The 20,811-nt window shown below is 34.3% G+C and overlaps 1 protein-coding gene and 1 pseudogene across 1 annotated transcript; one reads left to right on the top strand and one right to left on the bottom strand.

Moving 5' to 3' along the window:
* The first annotated feature begins 190 nt into the window (after positions 1 to 190).
* LOC112712507 (laccase-15-like) lies at positions 191 to 3,390 on the top strand (annotated as a pseudogene).
* Positions 3,391 to 13,478: 10,088 nt separating this feature from the next.
* On the bottom strand, positions 13,479 to 15,967 carry LOC112713119 (cytochrome P450 78A7-like). The gene is made up of 2 exons (XM_025765863.3): positions 14,957 to 15,967; positions 13,479 to 14,099 (listed from the first exon to the last, which is right to left on the bottom strand). The coding sequence occupies exons 1-2, from the start codon at positions 15,965 to 15,967 to the stop codon at positions 13,479 to 13,481; spliced, it is 1,632 nt and encodes a 543-aa protein (XP_025621648.1).
* Positions 15,968 to 20,811: the final 4,844 nt, after the last annotated feature.

Below are 20,811 nucleotides of genomic sequence, written 5' to 3'. Positions count from 1 at the left end.
ATATTAGAGCCGCAACATTTTGTCGTCTTAGTAATTACGACTTGGCAACAAAGCTCACGTGCTATATATACTATTCCAATTATATTCTCTTACGCGTAATCAAAGCTTTGTCAAAGTCACCACTATATATAAAATACATGCATATATATACCCCTCTCTTCCAAACAAATTCATATCAATGCATCAAACACAAAAAAATCATTAGCATATCAACATTCTTTATTTATTTCTCTATTATATTATAAACTCATATTTTAATTTAGATCAAGCATTTCGTCATAGACAAGAGATTCTATGAAAATCCTCACTAGCTTAGGAATATTATTGTTTCTCAATGTCATTCTAGTTACCTGCCAGGCAATGCGGCACCATAAGTTTGTGGTAAGTTTTGGGGCTTAACTATTTATAATAATTATCTAAATCAATTTTTAAAAATTTTAATATTAAATATTTTAATCTGTAAAACTTTAAAATATACAATAATTTTTAATATTTATTTTCCTTAGGTAGGATAGTCTCTTTTAGTCTCTTTAATTTGATCTAGTTAGTCAAAATGACTGATTTAAAATTTTTTAAATTATTCAAAAACTATATTATCTAATAAAGATAGATATTAGAGAATGTTTTGTATATTTTGAAATTTAAAAGATAAAAGTATTTGGTTTTAAAAATTTGAGAGATTCATTTTGATAATTAATCCATTATTAATTAACACCGCCTAACTCATTAAGATGTAAATAAAACTTATTATTATATCATATGCTAAATAATATATATTCATCCATGCCTGTTATTATTATAAAGTTAAAAACTAAAGCATATACTAAGATTTTAAAAAAATTGCAGGTGAGAGATGCTTCGTTCACAAAGCTTTGCAGCACAAAGAATATCTTAACAGTAAATGGAGAATTTCCAGGGCCAACATTGTATGTTACAAAAGGAGAAAGCATAATTGTTGATGTGTATAACAGAGCTAACTATAACATCACCATTCACTGGCATGGAGTGAACCAACCAAGATATCCATGGTCTGATGGCCCTGAATTCATCACTCAGTGTCCCATTCAACCTGGTGCTATGTTCTCTCAAAAGGTTATCTTTTCTGAAGAGGAAGGCACACTTTGGTGGCATGCTCATAGTGATTGGTCTCGTGCTACTGTTCACGGTGCTATTGTCATTCAACCCAAGCCTGGACATACATATCCATTTCCAAAACCACACAAAGAGGTTCCCATTGTACTAGGTATATACTTACATGAGTTTTATTTGATTTCATCAATTTATGTTTTATAATTACTTTTCTAATTGTTAGAGTTTGAAATTTATTAGGTGAATGGTGGAAGGAAGACATTGTCCAAGTTTTCAATAACTTTGAAACGGGGGGAGGAGATCCTCTTGCTTCAGATGCTTATACTATCAATGGCCAACCTGGTGATCTTTATAATTGCTCTAACAACGGTATGTTAATTATAATAACACTTTATAATTTTCATTTATGTTACTTGTATTACTACGCGAAAGTCAATTTTAACTTGTGACTAATATTATTCTAAATCTTACTGTTTAATTTGATTGGACTTAGTTCATAAAATGACTTAGATGTGCACCATTATTCTTTATCATTTATGTTACTTGTGTTACGAAGCAAAAGTCAATTTTATTTAGCCAATGTTGGTTAACTTTTCAATTTGAATTTATTGGTTGCAGAAACCTTCAAAGTAAATGTGGAACATGGCAAGACATATCTTCTGAGAATGGTGCATGGTGGAATGCAAGACCTTCTGTTCTTTGCAATTGCAAAGCACCAATTGACAGTGGTGGGAAGCGATGGAAGCTATGTGAAGCCATTCAAAGTAGAATACATAACAATATCACCAGGTCAAACCATGGATGTGTTGCTTGAAGCTAATCAACCTTTGGATCGTTATTACATGGCTGCCAAAGTGTATTCAAGTGCTACCAATGTTTCATTTGACACCACAACCACCACTGCCATTGTGCAATACAAAAAGGGAAAACACATAATTCCATCGTTTTCATCAAGAACCCCTTACATGCCTTCACTTCCATCTTCCAATGACACCAATGCATCTATCAACATGATAAGTCAAATGAGAAGCTTAGCAGATGAAGCACATCCAATTGAGGTGCCATTGAACATAAGCACCAACCTGTTCTACACTGTTTCGGTGAATTCATATACCAGGGAACCGCCTTGCAGCAAGTGTAAATAACATAAGCTTCCAATTGCCATCGGGAAACAACATTTTGAATGCTTACTATAACCACCTTCAAGGTGTATATACACAAGATTTTCCAGACGTGCCACCAGAACTATTTGATTTCACTGCTTCCGATTTGTCCCCATTTCTTAGAACTCCATCGGTAGATACAGAGGTGAAGGTGGTTGAGTATGGGTCCACGGTGGAGCTTGTTCTTCAAGGGACTAATTTGCTGGCTGGTACTGAGCATCCAATGCACTTGCATGGTCATAGTTTCTATGTAGTTGGATGGGGATTCGGAAACTTTGACAAAGACAAAGATCCTCTCACATATAATCTTGTTGATCCTCCTTATCAGAATACCATCGCTATACCCAAAAATGGATGGGTAACTATAAGATTCAAGACACAAAATCCAGGTGTGTGGTTCATGCATTGCCACTTAGAGCGACATGTGAGTTGGGGAATGGCTATGACTTTCATTGTCAAAAATGGAAAGAATCCTGAAGAGAAGATGTTGCCACCACCACGAGACATGCCACACTGTTAATTCAAGCAACTAACAACAAATTAGATTTGCACATACTCAAAATATTCATTCATTGATACAAAAGCTAGATTCATTCTTTTATTAATTTTTTTATTGCTTCATTCTTTCATTAATTTCTATTTGTTATTCTTTTGTTTTATTCTTTTCAATTTGTAAGTCACGTTGCGATCATCGTAATAAAAATTGGATGTAACTGTGTCGTTATATATTGTTCCTTCATTCCGAGATATCCGTGGTATATATAAGCAGAGTGTTAGGATTTGGTTGAATTAGTCCCACATTGCTTAGGATAGCAAATGGAGTGGGTGGCCTAGGCTATAAATATGAGGCTAAGTTCTCCATTTGTTTTTGCACCAGTCAGAAACACTTTAAGCTTGTATCTGATTTTTCTTTTCCTCTGTACTCTTTGATTAGAGAGTGTTGTGAGGTGTAGTTAGATATTTGCTTTGAAAGAGTGTGGGTGTACTGGGGTGCCGGTGAGAGAAAGAAGTCTATGTGTTGTAACAATTTTCACATAGTGATATTCTCTGGTTGTCATTTGACAACGGCCGTGGTTTTTTCTCCGGTAATTGGAGTTTCCACGTTAAATTCTTGTGTTGTGATTGTGTCTATTTTATTTCTCTGTCAAAGGTGTTTTCTCAAGGGGGAATTGTGTCTTATTCCCAACACAGAGAACGTAACCCAAAATTAAATCATTGTCATTATCTTGGAATAACACATAATAAAGAGTAGTGAATTGATGTATTTAATTTCATACCAAAGCTTTAAGGGAAATTTTTAACTTTCAGCCGATAAATAAACTTTTGACATTTTTTACAATCACTATCTTGAACAACATGAAAAACCACCAATCAAATAAAAATACACTACACTTTAATTTAATGCTATTAATTAAATTAATTTTTTTAACCTTATTAATTCACATTGTTCAAAAAAGTTGTTAGTTACTTGTACTTTTCCTTGTACTATTAAGCAGATCTAATAGTAATATACCTCAATAGTAAAAAGTCAAAATTATTCTCTTTTCTGTACGAAAGGAAGACCTCACAATTAAGCTTAACCGTAAATGGCCAATTACAAAAGGAAAAAGTCATTGTTGTTGATCTATATATAACAAGGGTATATAAACTTAGTACTTTGTGATTTCTTTGCTTCATTCTATATACTTATTAAATGTTAATAATAAGAACCAAAAGAAGAAAGATCGGGGAGGAGGGAGACGGGCAGTAGTATGAGTGTATGACAAGGGGTGCGAGAGGTGGGGTGATTGAGTGGCGGTGGCATGCATGGCAGTGGGGTGTGGAGGTGATGGAGGAGGTGAAGCCGATGTTGAGGATGACAAGATGATGATGATGATGGGTGGGTGGCTGGCTATGAGAAAAGATGAGGGTGTGTGGAAGAGAAAATTTTACGTTTGTCGTAAAAAATAATAAATTTTTTAATATTTTTTGTGTGAGAATAATAATGTTGATGTGATTAATTTTACAAAAAAATATTATTTTTTTTAGTTAATAATAATTTGTATTTATATTTATAAAATTTTTGTATATAAAAAATATATAATTTGTATTCATATTTACTAGCTAAAATCTATAAATATAAATCAATACTGTTGTACTTATATTTTTTAAAATTTATGCATATAAATTAATAAAATTTATTTATTATAAATAATATAATATTTCTGATGATCAAATAATAACAAAAATTATTAAAAATTGTTGATTTTTAAAAAAAATTTATACTTACATGGTATAAAATTAGAAATATAAGTAACTTTAGAAAAAAAATTATTTAAACCATAAAAATTATAATAAAAATAAAAATTTAATTTAGATTTATTAACACGATTGTTCCGGGGCTTACCTAGAACTGGACGGTGGTTGGGCTTGTTTGTGAGGTCCAAGCGCTAGGGAAAGGTGGTCTCCGACTTGGTTTACGTTTGGGAGCCGCCTCCGAGTTGTGTATGTGAAAGAATGGGGGGTGGTACCTGCAAAGACACTCCGATGTCTAAGTCAGCAAGGGTGTAAGCAGGTCTAGAGAGTATTGGGCTTAGAGATACCTGATGGATGTCAGTGTATTTATAGTAGTGAACCCATAACCACCGTTGGAGTAGTTTCGCCTTTTAAAGGGAATAACCGTCCCTTTATCTTAGGGAAGTTGAGATATGGCTCCTGAAAGTGGTTAGAGAGATTTTAGGGGCAATTATCCTCTTGAGTGAGGGTTTATCTGCCAGCTGATCCCTCGTTCCCGACTTCTTTAGAGCAGGTCGTGGTAAGCACCGACTTCGTAGATTGAAGGTCGATGTAGGGTGAGACTCAATCTTTTGGATTGGGCCAGGGTATGAACAGTGCCCCTACTCGAGCCCAATTTCTTTTAAGATTTGGGTTCGAGTATTCTACTCGGGGTCGTAGCCGACCTAGGAGGGAACCGACGTGACTTTTCGTGGTTTTTGATTTTCACAGTTACGTCTAATCAAACGTCGCGTCCGTTAGAGGTTCGCATAGGGATTGATTACCTTGGTAACGGTGCACTCATTAATGACCGCTTCTGTTTTTACCATTATGCCCCTAACGTGTTTATAAATACTTTCCCTCTCTTTCGTTGTTTCGTTTCTGCGATTTTTCGAATTTTCTTCTTCTCATCCGTTCGTGGGGCATTCCTTGTTTGAAGGCTTTCATCTTCTTCTACCTTATTTCCAGATAAAGGTTAGTCTTTTCTTCTCTTCTCTTTTTTCAACGTGCTTTCTGTTTGCATGCTTTTATTTTAGAGAGAGAATTTGATTTGTAGGCTTCTGTTTGATTCCGTACCCCCCTCCCTTAGAGACCATGTTTTTTATTTTCTTTTCTTTTTCCTATGTAGGTTTCACTAACCCTTTTTAGGAAAAGAAATGCCTTCCGTAGAAATTCTTGCTCAGTGGGTCGATGTCACAGTCTTAGGGGAGGAACCTTGGGTTTACACTGATTTTATTACTGATCTTCGCACTCGTCACTGGCTCTGCACCTCTGATGAGGATGAGCCAAAGTATGAACTGCTTGTCCCGGGTCCAGAAGACCGGGTTTGCTTCGGTAGGGCTTCGGAGGCAGTCCCTCATTTCTTTTATATGTATGAGAGCATGATCACCCGCCTGGGCGTTTTTCTTCCTTTCTCTGATTTTGAGATTGCTGTTTTACGTTACTATCGTGTTGCACTACCCAGCTTCATCCCAATTCCTGGGGTTTTCTGAAAATTTATCAGTTTGTCAGCCATGCCTTAGACTTTCCGACTTCTTTGAGGATTTTCTTTTTTCTTTTCCACATGACCAAGCCCTTCAGTGGGCAAAATAACAAGCAGCAGTGGGTGTCCTTCCGAGCTATACAAGGTCGGAGGGTCTTCACCCTTTTTGATGAATCTTTCCATGACTTCAAAAATTACTTTTTCAAAGTTCAAGCCGTAGAGGGTCACCACCCCTTTTTCTTGGATGAGAATTCTTTTCCTCGCTTCCCTCTGTACTGGTTAGAGGCCTCCCCCTGCGAGAAATATGATTTGGATGACCTGGATGAGGTGGAGGCAACCGTTGTGGGGTTCCTCCGAGAAGTGTGGGGGAGGGCCCCATATTTGGATACCAAAAAATTTTTCCAAGGGTCGCCGACCTTTGTCCAGACACAACTAGGTAGCTTTTTTTATTTATCTACTTTATTTCTGACTTGTTTTTACCAACTTGTTTCGCTGACTTTTGGCTACTAATTGTTTTCTTGCAGAGATGGCGAAGAAGAATTCCAGTGAGTCTTACCAGAGAGTCCAGGAGGCTAAGGCGAGGTCACGTGCCAGGGCTGGCGGCGCCAGGGTAATTAGCTCTCCTCTTCCTCCTCCTCCTCCTTCTTCCCGAAGTTTGGGGACTCCTTCTCAACCCATCGTCATTTCCTCCTCGGCTTCTTCTCAGTCGCCCCCTCCCCCCGACCTTCTCCAGAGCCAGAGAAGAAGAAGCGTAAGACTTTAGAGTCTAGCTCTTCTTTTGAAGGTAGGCTAAGGTGGATGCTCCTGCATTTATCTGGAAATACATCTTTTCCCATACCCGTATAGGTATGGATGATGTTTCTATCCGGAACCACCTAACTATTCTGGCTCAGGAGAATATTAGGGGGACGGCGGTGTGCACCAAGTTTCTTGATATGTTTGAGAAGACTCCTCTTAGCTCTCTGGGTTCAACCTCGAGGATTGAAGAGTTGGAGGAAAGGCTTCTCATATATCAGAAAAATGACAAGGAGTTGAAGGAGGAGATCGCTAAGTTGAAGGAGGAGAGGGACGGTTTTCGGGAGAAGGAGAGCAAGTTACAAGTCCAATGCAATATGGAGGAGGGCTTGAGGAAGAAGGCGCAGGAGAGTTATTTAAGCTTGTTCAAGGACCTCGTGGAGGTGAGAAAGGACTTGTTGAATTCTCGGAATGCTTACCCCGAGTTGGAGGACTCTATTGCTGAAGGAGCCGAGGAGGCCTGAAGGATTTTTAAGGAGCAAGTCGGAGTCCTTACTCCCGACCTGGATCTCTCTCCTTTGGATCCTGACAAGGTCGTCATTGATGGTGCCATAGTTTCTCCTCCTGCTCCCGAGGTTGTCTCTGAGTCAGATTTGAAGACTCGGGGGCAGAAAATCATTGAGTCCCCTCCTCGTCCAAAGGATGCTCCGAGTTCCTCAAGATCTCACAGAACCTCCTCTCCGTCTCCTATGGATACTTCTCTCCCTGGACCTGATGGCGTTCCGACTGCTCTTCCTGACTCTGGTGGTGATCCAACTATTCCTGGTGGTGATGTTTAAAAATTTGTTGGCTATATGGGGCCCGGCCTGTGGGTCTCTTCCTTTTTAAACTGTTTTTATGTTTGTGGTGGTAGTGGTCTATTGACATTCCTCTTGGCCTTTTAAGGCCGCAAACAAAATATTTATAAATACCCTTTTTTGGATAAGGGTTTAAGTTACCTTTGATGTGCATGCTTTTCTTTTGGTACTTTAAAGAATTTTTTCGACCCTTTTGAAAACCTTTTTCTTTGGCTTGTCTGTCCTCTTGAGCTTTTTCGCTTTAAGGACTTAGGACAGTCTTTTGGCTTTTTAATAGGTTTTTCGATCTCCTTTCCCCTATCCCTTATACTCAACTTTGTGGTTTGTTGAGTTCCTATGACCTAGGTTATTTTTGCGATGCGTTTTTTCTTCTACTCGATTTTTCATTTCGACTTATGAGTCGGAATGTCTCCGAGTTTCTCACGATCAACTTTTATAACCTCTTTACACCGACTTGTACCTCGTCATTTTATCCTGACAACCATCTAGGTCGGTTCATGGGATTTTTACGCTTTGTCGAGCTTAAGTCGGCGCGTTTCGTAGAAAGAAAAACAGACGGGAAGGAATTTATAAGAGATACTGTGAAAAATCTTTATTTATTTGGGAAGGTACTTTACTGCTACTAAGGGCTTTTGATAATCTATTTTCCCTTAGCCTCTACTGTGATGCCTCGTTAAAAACCCTTCTTCAGAAAAAATCCTTTGATTTTTGGGAAAAAATCGTGAAGTTGGGAAAAGAGTACATCAGGGAGTAGAGTTCGCTTTTACCTATAGTACATTTTCAAGTTACAAGCATGCCACGACCTTGATAACTCGGTGCCGTTTAGGTCGGTCACCTTATAATAACCTTTTCCTAAGACCTCACTAATTTTGTATGGTCCCTTCCAATTAGCAACGAGTTTTCCTTCCCCCAATTTGTTGACTCCAATGTCGTTTCTGATCAAGACCAAATCGTTTGGGGTGAAGCTTCTTCGAATGACTTTTTTGTTGTACCTGGTAGTCTTCCTTTGTTTCAACGCTGCTTCTCTTATCTGGGCTTGTTCTCGGACTTCGGGGAGCAGTTCAAGTTCCTCTTTGTGCCCCTGTATGTTTCCGATCTCATCATGGAGGATCACCCTTGGGCTTTGTTCAATGATTTCCACTGGTATCATAGCTTCCACACCATAGACAAGTCGGAAGGGCGTTTCTCCAGTGGCAGATTGTAGTGTCGTCCGGTAAGCCCACAACACTTGGGGGAGCTCCTCTGTCCAGGCTCCTTTTGCATCTTGTAGTCTTTTCTTTAGTACTGCCAGTATGACTTTGTTGGCTGCATCGCCTTGTCCATTTGCTTGTGGATGTTCCACCGATGTGAACTGGTGTTTGATCTTCATACTGGCCACCAGGCTTCTAAAAGTAGAGTCGGTAAACTGGGTTCCATTATCTGTGGTAATGAATATGGTATCTCATACCTTGTGATGATATTTTTGTAGAGGAACCTCCGACTTCTCTGGGCTGTGATGGTGGCTAATGGTTCTGCTTCTATCCACTTTGTGAAGTAGTCTATTCCCACAATCAAGTATTTGACTTGTCCTAGGACCTGGGAAAAAGGGCCTAACAGATCCATCCCCCATTTTGCAAAGGGCCATGGAGAAGTTATACTGATTAGCTCCTCGGGGGGAGCCACGTGGAAATTTGCGTGCATTTGGTATGGTTGGCACTTTTTCACAAATTCTGTGGCATCTTCCGGGGCTTACCTAGAACCGGACGGTGGTTGGTCTTGTTTGTGAGTCCCAAGCGCTAGGGGAAGGTGGTCTCCGACTTGGTTTACGTCTGGAGCCGCCTCCGAGTTGTGTATGTGAAAGAATGGGGGGTGATACCTGCAAAGACACTCCGATGCCTAAGTTAGCAAGGGTGTAAGTAGGTCTAGAGAGTATTGGGCTTAGAGATACCTGAAGGATGTCAGTGTATTTATAGTGGTGAACCCATAACCACCGTTGGAGTAGTTTCGCCTTTTAAGGGGAATAACCGTCCCTTTATTTTAGGGAAGTTGAGATATGGCTCCTAGAAGTGGTTAGAGAGATTTTAGGGGCAGTTATCCTCTTGAGTGAGGGTTTATCTGCCAGCTGATCCCTCGTTCTCGACTTCTTTAGGGCAGGTCGTGGTAAGCACCGACTTCGTAGATTGAAGGTCGGTGTAGGGTGAGGCTCAATCCTTTGGATTGGGCCTCTCGTTAGGTCCTGGGCCTTATCATTGGGTCAGGATATGAACAACGGTAAAATGTAAAAATTTACGTAATAATTTCAATTAAAATTAAATTTAAAAAATTAAAATTTAGTCTAATATTAAAAATAAATTTTAAATGTTATTAAATATAAGAGATATTTTTTTGTAAATTTTATATAAAAACATATTTTATATTATCATTTAAAATTTAATTTTAATGCATTAATATAAAATAATTTTACACATAAATAAACAATTATATAATGGTATGTCGAAAATAACTATTTTTTAGAGATATGTATACAACTTTCACATAGAGTTTAGGGATAGAAATGGATTGAGTCGAATTTTGCCTCAAACGAATTTGATCTATGTTATAAATATATGACCTAAGTCTATATTTATTATCTCTCAGTTTTTTTTTCTATTTCAAACTCGACCTATTTAAAAATTTACAAACCCACAAACCTATTTAAAAAATTATGTCTATTACGTTAATTATAACTCAAAAATAAGAACAATAAACTTAAAAAATATAAATTAATATTAGGTGTATTCTGACTAAAATTTATAATTTATAATTTATAATTTATATTTTATTTATATATCAATTTTTAATAACATATCATAACTATTTTTATAAACTATAAACATAAAATTTTTTTTGAGCAAAAAAAAAAAGACTACAATATATTTTTATTTTTTACTTTTTTGGTAATTGAACGAGACTTAAGCCCACAAACTATAACGACGCAGACACAAGTTGGGGTAGTCTAACTCCTCTAAGATCATTCAACAGTGGTAACGGATATATGGGGCCATGGAGGCTTGGTTCTAATTTTTTTTTAAATTAATAGTAATAAATTATTAAGTATAATTTAAATTTTTAAAAAAATTATTTAATATTTAGTCTAATATAAATAAAAATTCAACATCTAATCTAAATATTAATGATGTCTAATATTTTAAAAATGAGTAACATTATTAAAAAAATTAAAAAATTATTATTATTAATATTTTTTAATTAAATAAAATTTTACAAATTTTATATAATGGATTCTTTTTCTTTTTGTGACTATCTTTTTTTTTTTTTGACTATTCGTTTTGATTCATTTGATATTAATTCTCTTTATTTCAACTGTTATAATTGAGAGATCTTCTTCAGCTATGAATATTGTGAAGAATAACTTAGAAACAAAATAAAAGATAAATTTCTTGTTATTTATCTTTTAATTATATTAAAAAATTGTTGAAAATTTTGACACAAATTTTATTATCGATAAATTTTATGATACGTAGAATCAATCACTTCATTAGTAAAAAGTACACACATATTTTTTGTATTTTAAGTCTCCAATAACATAAGTGTTTTTAAAATGTGGGAAAATTGAATCCTACATGGAAGAGTTAATTGCTTCCTTTTTATAATGGTTGCTTGGCTAACTCTTTAATTTGGATTTTCGTTACCCCTCTCCCCCTCTCTGGAGTTCAATTTGTAAACATTTTCAAAAGTTGTTAGCTAGGTCAAAATAAATGCAGTGGAAGTGGAACTAGTTGGTAAAAAATGTTAAACTCGAGTTTCAATTTTTCGTTACTAGTATAAGAGTCACTTTTATGAAAGGTTTATAAATATTTCTGTAAATATTAACTAATCTAAATATAGTCTTAATTTTAATAGAATAACTAAAACTACCGAAAATTTTGGTTTCAAAAATATGAAAAGAACATACCGTGATTGCTGGGTTTTGAAAAGGAAACAGAGGCGCTGAATCAATGCATAAAATGGGCAAAGAAATGTGGTTGATCAATTAATTAAACAAACATGATCAATTTGACTTGGAATTCGAAATGAAGTCAGCAATACATAAATAAGGTGCCCTCCACCGGTAGTTATCATTTGTTGGCACCGACTATGTTGAAATTGTAGCCGGATAACACAAATAGTATCCAAGAAACGGTTAACTAGGCCCGTTCATTATTGTTTGCAGCTTTTAAGGAAACACATATACGTAGACTCTAGAGTCTTTTTTTTTTGTGACTAGAGTATAATCCATGCAACCAAGGAGGTAGAGATCACTTACCACTATGCACTGAAAATAGTGACCTTTTATTTTTTGATACAAATTCAGGTGCAATCAATTTTACGTGAAGTTGATAATTAAAAATCGTTAGATAATTTGACTAGATTTTTATCTAATAGCTCTCAACTATCAACTTCACCTGAAGTCGACTGTACATAAATTTTTATCTTATTTTCATAAGAGAAAAGTTTTTATATATTTTTTATTGTATAATAATAGTTAATATTTAATATTATAAATATTTAAAAATAATACTTATACAATAAAAATTATTTGCTAAATCAATTGTGATATATTCGTATATAAATATACATATAAATTTATTTTATTTTTAATATATATTTTATATTAATAACTAATTTTAGTGTATATATAATATAATTAAATATGTTAATTTTTTTAGCTATAAATTAAATATAATTAAATATTTTAAAATGTATCTATATATATAGTAATTTTTTATTTTAAGTTTTTATTAACACGTATTACTCATTTATTTATGGAAAAGTATAGAGAGCCAGCAGTTTTGTTGAATTTTGACCAGCATGTAACCAACAGAAAAATGTAAATCATTGAATGAAATCTCATATTAATCTCACATTATTAAATTATTATTGATGGCTATTTGTTGCTACCAATCATAAAAATTGCTGCTAACATTGCTCGTTTATTTATTTGTGGAAGACAGTGACGAGAATGTTAGGTTAATTACTTACCGGTAGCAACCGACCTAGCAAGTAGCTAGCTAACTAGCTAGAATGGCTAGAAAAATCTTGCACATCGAAAAAGCTCATGCTTCCATGAATGACCAAACCTTGACGCGTTGCTCCGCTATCATTTCGATGCATAAAATTCATCCATACAATAATTTCACAAACTCCACAATATCCAACAACGATCTTTCTAACTATATTTTAACATATTTAGTTGTACCTTTAACAGAATATATATCCATTTTATATTTGTTCATTATTATGATACACATGCATGGACTTAGTATCTTAAATTTAGCTTTATCTTTTTTATCTCTTCAAATCTATCTTAAATATGTGCTTTCCATGGTAAACCAAAGTTGCATTCACATGCACATGCATGGAGTATGTTTAGGATTTAATTAATTAAATGAAGTGCCACACTTTGCATGGTCACGCATACAAAGTATACATATTTGACCACGTTTTATTAATTGAAAGTTAATAAGGAACAAAAGACCGTTTTATTTCAAGGTCCAAGATTATATGTATAGTAACAGATGGAGAAGTATATTTATATGTATTGCTTACGGTATACATAAGTTATAATAAGTACTGCTACTACAATATAATACATCAAAGGATATATACCTAGAGCTATCTCACATTCTCTCACACATTGTTCAACTAACCTTGAAGGCAGTGCCAACTTATTTAGAAGTAGTTCACATTGGTATATTTTACACAACAATACGCATAAGTCCTAGTGAAAACACTCATTTTTATATCGTCAGTCGTGTTTTTTTTTTCTTTTATATATTCGTAGGTCAAAGTTAAAGATACGAATATACAAAAGAAAATAGTTAAAACAACTGTCAATATAAAATAAAAAGAGTATATCTTTATCAATATTTATTTATAATATTAACCAACCCTTGGAATAGCCACAACTTTTAGAGGGGTTTTCATTTCACAAGAAAGCTTGAGCACTTCGGTTAGGTCAACAGGGTTAGCCATGTCTTGCAACCATTCAAACCGGTGAACCAACTTAGCCACCCAAAGGGTGACAGTGGCAAGGCCAAGGTTCTTGCCGGGGCAAACCCTACGGCCGGCACCGAACGGTGCAAGCCTAAGGTCAACGCCCCTTATGTCAAAGTCAATGCCTCCTTGAGCCTTCAAAAACCTCTCAGGTTTAAACTCCAATGGATCCTCCCACACGTTGGGGTCGTGAGTTATGGCCCACATGTTCACCATTGTTGTGGTGTTCGATGGGACCACCATGCCATTGCTGAGCTGGACATCTGACGTGGACAAGCGGGCCCATGAAAGGAGTGGACCAATTGGGTGCAATCGCAAAGTCTCTTTCACAATGGCCTCAAGATATGTTAGTTTTGCCACGTCAGCATCTGTAATGTTGTTCTTGTCCCCAAGAGAATTGTAAAGCTCATTGCGAAGCCTAGCCTGAATTTCTTGGTTCAAAACAAGCTCTGCCATTACCCATTCGGTTACAAGTGCTGTTGTGTCTGTGCCACGGAATATCATCTCCTGCAGATAATTACACAAAGGGTAAATATAGTAGTTAGATAATAAAAATACTAAATAATTTGAATAATAGATAAATTAGATTTTTAATAATGTCATGCTGATGAGGAAATTTTTTCAACGAAAATCATTATTTATTTATTATAAATTTTAAATTTTCTTAAAAACAATTTTTTAATTAAAAGATAATTAATATTCACTGTCTAAAAATTACTTTCTTATACTTTTCCCGATAAAAAATATGGCTAGTTAATTACTTAATTTACAAGATAAATTAAGTAAACTAATCTTTTGTAGAAAAACATCAGACACTTTTTGTTTTTGCGTGCTGTGTGAGAGTATGTTGTATCCATCACAAAAACCTATGACAATCACAAGACACCCACGAAATTTAGCCACGTGTCAAAATTCAATATTTTCATGAAAAAAAAACACTCTATTTATGTCTTAATTAAAATCACCCTTCCACACAACTGCACTAACTTTTTAAATCTATCTCTGTCAAACAAAACTCGCGTATCACTAACTAGGGAGGGGATCTAAGGATGCTTAATGTTTTGAGACTTTAAACTAAAATACGGTTATAATCATTTTCCTAAGATACACGTGTTAATGAGATGCATGTGCATGCATGCAATGGTCAACAACCTTTAATTCCTAAGTCATTATAATAATTAATATATATATTGATAAAAACTCAGGTGAAATCAATTTTACGTAAAATTGATACTTAAGAACTGTTAGATAAAAATTTAATCAAATCAGTCAAATTATCTAATAACTCTCAGGTATCAACTTTTACGTAGAGTCAACTTCACTTGAGTTTGTACCGTATATAATGCAAATTAAAGAACACAAACCCATAAAACCGCAATCATATCGTCATCTTGGAGCTTTTCATCCCCTTCCAACGAGAGCAGCACATCCACGAAGTCTGATCCATCAGAAATAATCTTCTTGTCCTGATGACCCAATCGATGTTCATCCAAAACCCTCTTCACAAACCTCTTTACGCGAGGAGTAAGAGCGGAACACCGTTCCTTGATGTGAAAAGGGTCGTAGAAGAACCTCATCCATGGAACATAATCACACAAGTTGAAAGCTCCTAAGAGCTCAAACCCTTCCCTCACCATCTCACGAAGCTCCTCAACTTGCTGATCGCTATTCTGCTTTTGTTCTTCCATGTTGTATCTTTTTCCAAAGACGGTTCCCATAATGTTGTTAAGAGCCGCATCTTGGAGGTGTTTTCTTAGGAAAACAACCCCATTTTGTGATTGTTCTTGAGCCACAGCTTGCAACATGGCGGCGCAATCATGCCTGCGACCGGCCTCATGGGCCGCGATGCGCCTAGGAGAAAAGAGATGAATGGATGCAATCTTTCGAAGTAAACGCCAGTATGAGCCGTTGGGCGCAAACCCAATGGCTCTACTGAACATGAGGCTCTTTGCGGAATCTTTAATGGGACGATCCGCAAAATGGGGTGAATTCAAGATTTCGCGTGCCATGTTAGAATTTGAGGTGATAACTGCAGGTGTGGAGCCTAAGCTGAAGGCCATGAGTTGTGTAGCGGAGAGGGTGGAAGCAATGGAAGCTAGGGTTCGGTGTGGAAGGCCATGGTTCAAGCTGAATAATATACCAAAGATCGGGAACCCTTTGGGCCCTGGAATTGGGACAGGGCCCATTTGGTTCCGGCCGTTTCGCCAAGCTACTCCTCCCATTGGGAATAATGCCCATGCTAAAATTCCAATGGAGAGAAGTGCAATTGAGGCTACAAAGATTAGATTGTTAAGTATGTTATTATGTGTTCCTATTATGGTTGGGAGTGTAAGCACCCACCAATTTGTGTCTAAGGTGGTTGAAGATATCCCCATTGTGTAATTGACAATGAAATCGAGAAAAGGAGGAAATTGTTGTTGGGGTGAAGAGGAGGGGCATGAGGATCTTGGTATAAATAGTTGTGCATGTGCATGTATTTAGTAGAAGTTTAGTTGGTAGTGTAAGTTTGAAGATATTTTTTGTGATTTTTAAATTGGCAAAAGGAGTTTGCTTGTAATGGAAGTTAGAGGTACGTGGCAATTTGCTGAGGGTATAAATGCGGCCAAAACCGTATACTTGTTCCTTTGTTTATTATTTTGCTACATTTACTCCTTCAATTAGTGTTGAAGTGGCCAAATATACTTCGCTACATGTGGTCTTTCTTATTGAAAAGAGTCCTGCTATTTGCACCCTTGATTTTGGTGTATATGTGTAACGGTGACATATGTCACCTTATTCAAAAGAAGAAAGTAAAATGTTACTTCGTTAGTACAACTATATTAGAGCCATCTATTATTTAGCAACAAATCTTAAATAAAATTTCGATGTACAGTCAATTAATTCTTAATTTGTTAAACTAAAATTATATGGATATCAAGTGTTATATGCTAGATATAAGATTATGAGAATCAGATTGATTATTGAACTGTTTTAATTATTTATTGATTCAATCAATTCTAAGTATATAGTTTAATTAAAAAAATTATTTTAAAATAAAATAATAAAAAAAGTTATAACTAATAAACATCCTAAAATTAAATATTCTAATATAAATTTTAAAATATATTCTAAATTTAAAATACTATATAAAATATTATCAACTAAAATCATATATGATGGTATCAAAATCACGAGATAACTGTATTAAGGAGAATTTTACAATTTAAAATTAACTGAGCAAATTATTTATCAACTTCCTACATCTCTTCTTTGTTTTAAAAAACACTTTTAACATTTTGTTGAGCTCTTAAAGTTAATTCTTTTTGATGTAAATATAGAAGGAATGACTTTGACTTTTTTTTTGATTGTCTCCAACCACTTGCTGACTCAAAGTACGTTGTAGTTCTTCTTGAGTTATTACTTTATCAATTGTATCTTTTATCTTATCACCACTCTCTTTACTAAAAGTTATTTTTCTTTTGTTTTTATTGTTCTGAATTTTTTTCAATAAACTTTTTATTTGTCTCTCCACATCATACGAAACTTTAGGATATTTTTTCTCATCTCCAATAATCTTTGTCAAATGTTTTTTTATTCTGCGAATTTTGCCTCCATTAAAAATTTGTAGACAAAATAAATATTTATATTGTGGCTTTCTATTCACTATTTGTAAAGCAACATATTTTTAAGTTAGATATATTTTTTTTTTTCGTAAACTAGAAGAAGCTTGTGACTGACTATTGTTAGAATTAGGAGGATTAAGATTAGCAATATCATTCAAAATATATAGGAGGATTGGCAGACAAATTATCATCCATAGATGTATTATTATCCGTAGTTACTTCTTGTTTAATACTATCATCCATAACTGAAATCAATAAATTATCAACACAGTAAAAAACAGCAGTAACAGAGTAGAACCAGAAATCAAATAATCATTTAAGAAATAATCATCCATAACTGAAATCAATAAATCAACACACAGTAAAAAATAATCGCTTTTATCAACATAATCAAAAATACCAGCAGCACAACAGAGCCAAAAATCAAATAAATCATCAATAAAAATTCAAAAACAATAATAAATAATCAACAAAAATCTTAAAATCAATAAATCATCAACAAAAATAAAAAAATAGCAAAGCCAGAAATTCAAAATAAAAAAAAAAGCAGCAGCATAGCAAAGCTATTTTTTTAACAATAAGTTCAACAATAACACAAAATTTCTATAATCTTATCAATAATTTCACTTTTAGAAATTAAAACAGATAATAAAAAGAAAAACGTAATATTCTTAGCACTGCCACTAACCTTCAATAGCAGTTGAGCATGATGGAGAACAGGACAACGACGAGACGATGGCGAGCAACACGAAGGCGGCAGACAATGGCAAGTATCACAAACAGTGAAGTCGTGGGGAGGATGGATGCTGAGCTGAGACAAAACAAAGCGAAAAGTGGGTTGGAGACAGGTCAAACAGGGAAGTCGATTGCGAACAACCATGGACGGCGGTAGTGAAACCGTCGAAGAAACTATGGTCACTTTTTTTTTTCTCAATTGGACGAAGGAGGGAGTTGAAAGAAAATAGGGAACGTGTTCAGTACTTTTTTTTAATTTAACAAAACAGCGTTGTTTAAGAATGATCGATCAGTTTTTAATTTGATCTAATTAATCGATTCTTAACCAATTTAATAGTTTTTAGTCGATTTCGTCATAAGATATAAAACTAGACCATTAAAAATCGTCGATTTTCAATTAGACCGATTTAATCGACCAATTCGATCAGAACTTAATCTTTTGGATTAAGTGATTTTGTTGTTAAAAAAATTTTATTTTCTTTACCTATTTTATTCCTTTAAGTTTATTCAGTGGCATGATGTGGAACACCTAGAAAACACTTCTCTCGTAAGAGTTACCAAAATCCTCATAGCAAAGACATGGAGTGTTCAGAATAAGTGTCCAGACTTTTTTGCCAAGAAGACTCAATCTCTGCCCGCTAGTCTTTCGTGTTTCTTTTCCCTACCCTAATGGCAGTAGGGCAGAAATTATGCGACTTGTATATAGTAATTTCATTACTACTTTAATTAATAAAATAAATATCTTAAGATTATTTACCAATTTAAATCTTGACGCAAATAAAATTAATATTATACTATTTTATTTGTTTTTTATAAAAACTTATAAATAGGTATAAATAAAATAAAGTTTTAAGATTTTAGTCTCATATATACCAAAAGCATCTTACAATTTTTATCTATTAGAGAGTTGCTATTTTATTCTACCACTAAAAATTTGATAGATTTTAACTAAGAAAAATTATATATATAAAAAAAGTCATGTATTAGAATCAGGAATAACAAACCAATACAATAATCAATAACTACATCAAGATCAAGAAAACAAAATCATTTAATTGTATTCATGGATCTAATTAAATATGCTTTCACTTTAAAATATATCTTTTTTAATAATTTAACATAAATAATGGTCTTAGGTTATGGGTCATAGTCTGTATGTGTTCAATGTAGATAGAATACTAATCCTTGACTCATGGTTTGTGTTCAAAAGAGAGCTATACAACAAGTAAAAATAAAATAGAAGAGTAAGCCAACACCAATAATACAAACTTTATAATATATATACTTAGCACGATATAAAAGCATATTTAAACTAAAGGCTACTTTTGATAGGTTGCGTGAGATTTAATCAAATTCACTTTCATTTAAAATAATAATCTTTAAGCTAGTAATAAAAATAAGTCTGAAAAGATTGAGAATCAATTTTTTTAGTTATTAATAATTAGTTCATATTTTAAACAGAATTAAAAAGTAATAATATTGTTATAATGGGTAATCGGAGACTGATGGACTGAACTCGTTGGATTAGCCCAATCGTTTGAAAGAGGGAGCCCTTTAACTAGGTTTACGTCTGAGAGCTTCCGTTCGACTTGTGTACGCGCGAGGGAATGGGAGGTGATACCTGCAAAGACACTCCGATGCCTAAGTCAGCAAAGGTCTAAACAAGTTTAAGAGTATTGAAATTTAGAGATACCTGAGGAGTGTCAGTGTATTTATAGTGGTGAACCAATAATCACCGTTGGAGTAGTTTTACCTTTTAAGGAGGATAACCATCCCTTTATTTTAGGAAAGTTGGGATATGACTCCTGGAAGTGGGTTGAGAGATTTTAGGGACAGTTACTTATTTAAATGTGTGTTATCTGTCAGCTAATCTTTACTCCCAACTTCCTTAGAGCAGGTCGAGATTAGATCCGACTTCTTGAGAAAAGGTCGGTGTCGAACGAGAGTCAATCCTTGAATTGGGCTTTTAGTTTGGACCTGGACTTTAGTATTGGACTAGGGTATGAACAAATATCTATTGGCTATTTAATTTAACAGAATTGCTACAAAGCCAACAATGAATTTATTAGCTAATAATATTTAAAAATATTTGTTAAAAATATGGTGTTAGGTTAATGAATTAAAAATAAGATTTAACTAATTTGTGTTTTAAGAGTATATTTTAAAAATATAATAATAAAGTTTTTTAATATTTTTGATGTATTTAATATATTAAAAATATAAAAAAATTGTAATAATTTTTATAAAATATTTTTTTATGATATGCTTAACTTACGTTCTTAGGACATAAATTAACAAAATTCTTAAGAATATTAGATTGTTGATTAAAAGTGTTAATCATTATAAATTACAATTATTAATTCTAAAATTCTTTTAATTTAATATTATTATATTAATATATGAATTTAGTCTTAATACATTAATAATATAAAACGTTTTATATAATTATTTAATTATATTTATTTTTTAAAATAAAATAATTACTTATACAGTAAAAATTAAAAAAAATATATTATATTACATAATTATATATATATATATAACTGTTTTATGCGAAATGTATCAAAAAATTAAATTAAATTCTTACAATGTGACTGGTTAATATAGGATAATAGTTGAAAGAAACCTCACAAATTTCAACATCCGATTGTGCGCTGCGCACATTAAAGTCGGATCCCGGAGCTCCGAATTTAGTTACGAGGCGCGCGCGTGTGTTAGGGCGGGAAGCCAGGCTGCACCGTGCAGTGCACAATTACATATGCTTGATGCGTTTTCCCAACACACCCACTTCGATGCCGCACGTGCCCACGCGCCATTCAAGACTGCACAACTGCATCACTACCTTACGCACCAAGTAACTTGTTTTCACACTGTACCTAGCT

This window comes from Arachis hypogaea, chromosome 9 (genome assembly GCF_003086295.3).
Source record: "Arachis hypogaea cultivar Tifrunner chromosome 9, arahy.Tifrunner.gnm2.J5K5, whole genome shotgun sequence".
NCBI lineage: Eukaryota > Viridiplantae > Streptophyta > Magnoliopsida > Fabales > Fabaceae > Arachis > Arachis hypogaea.
Note: the sequence above shows the minus strand (reverse complement) of the source record. Positions and strands in the feature narration are given on the sequence as shown.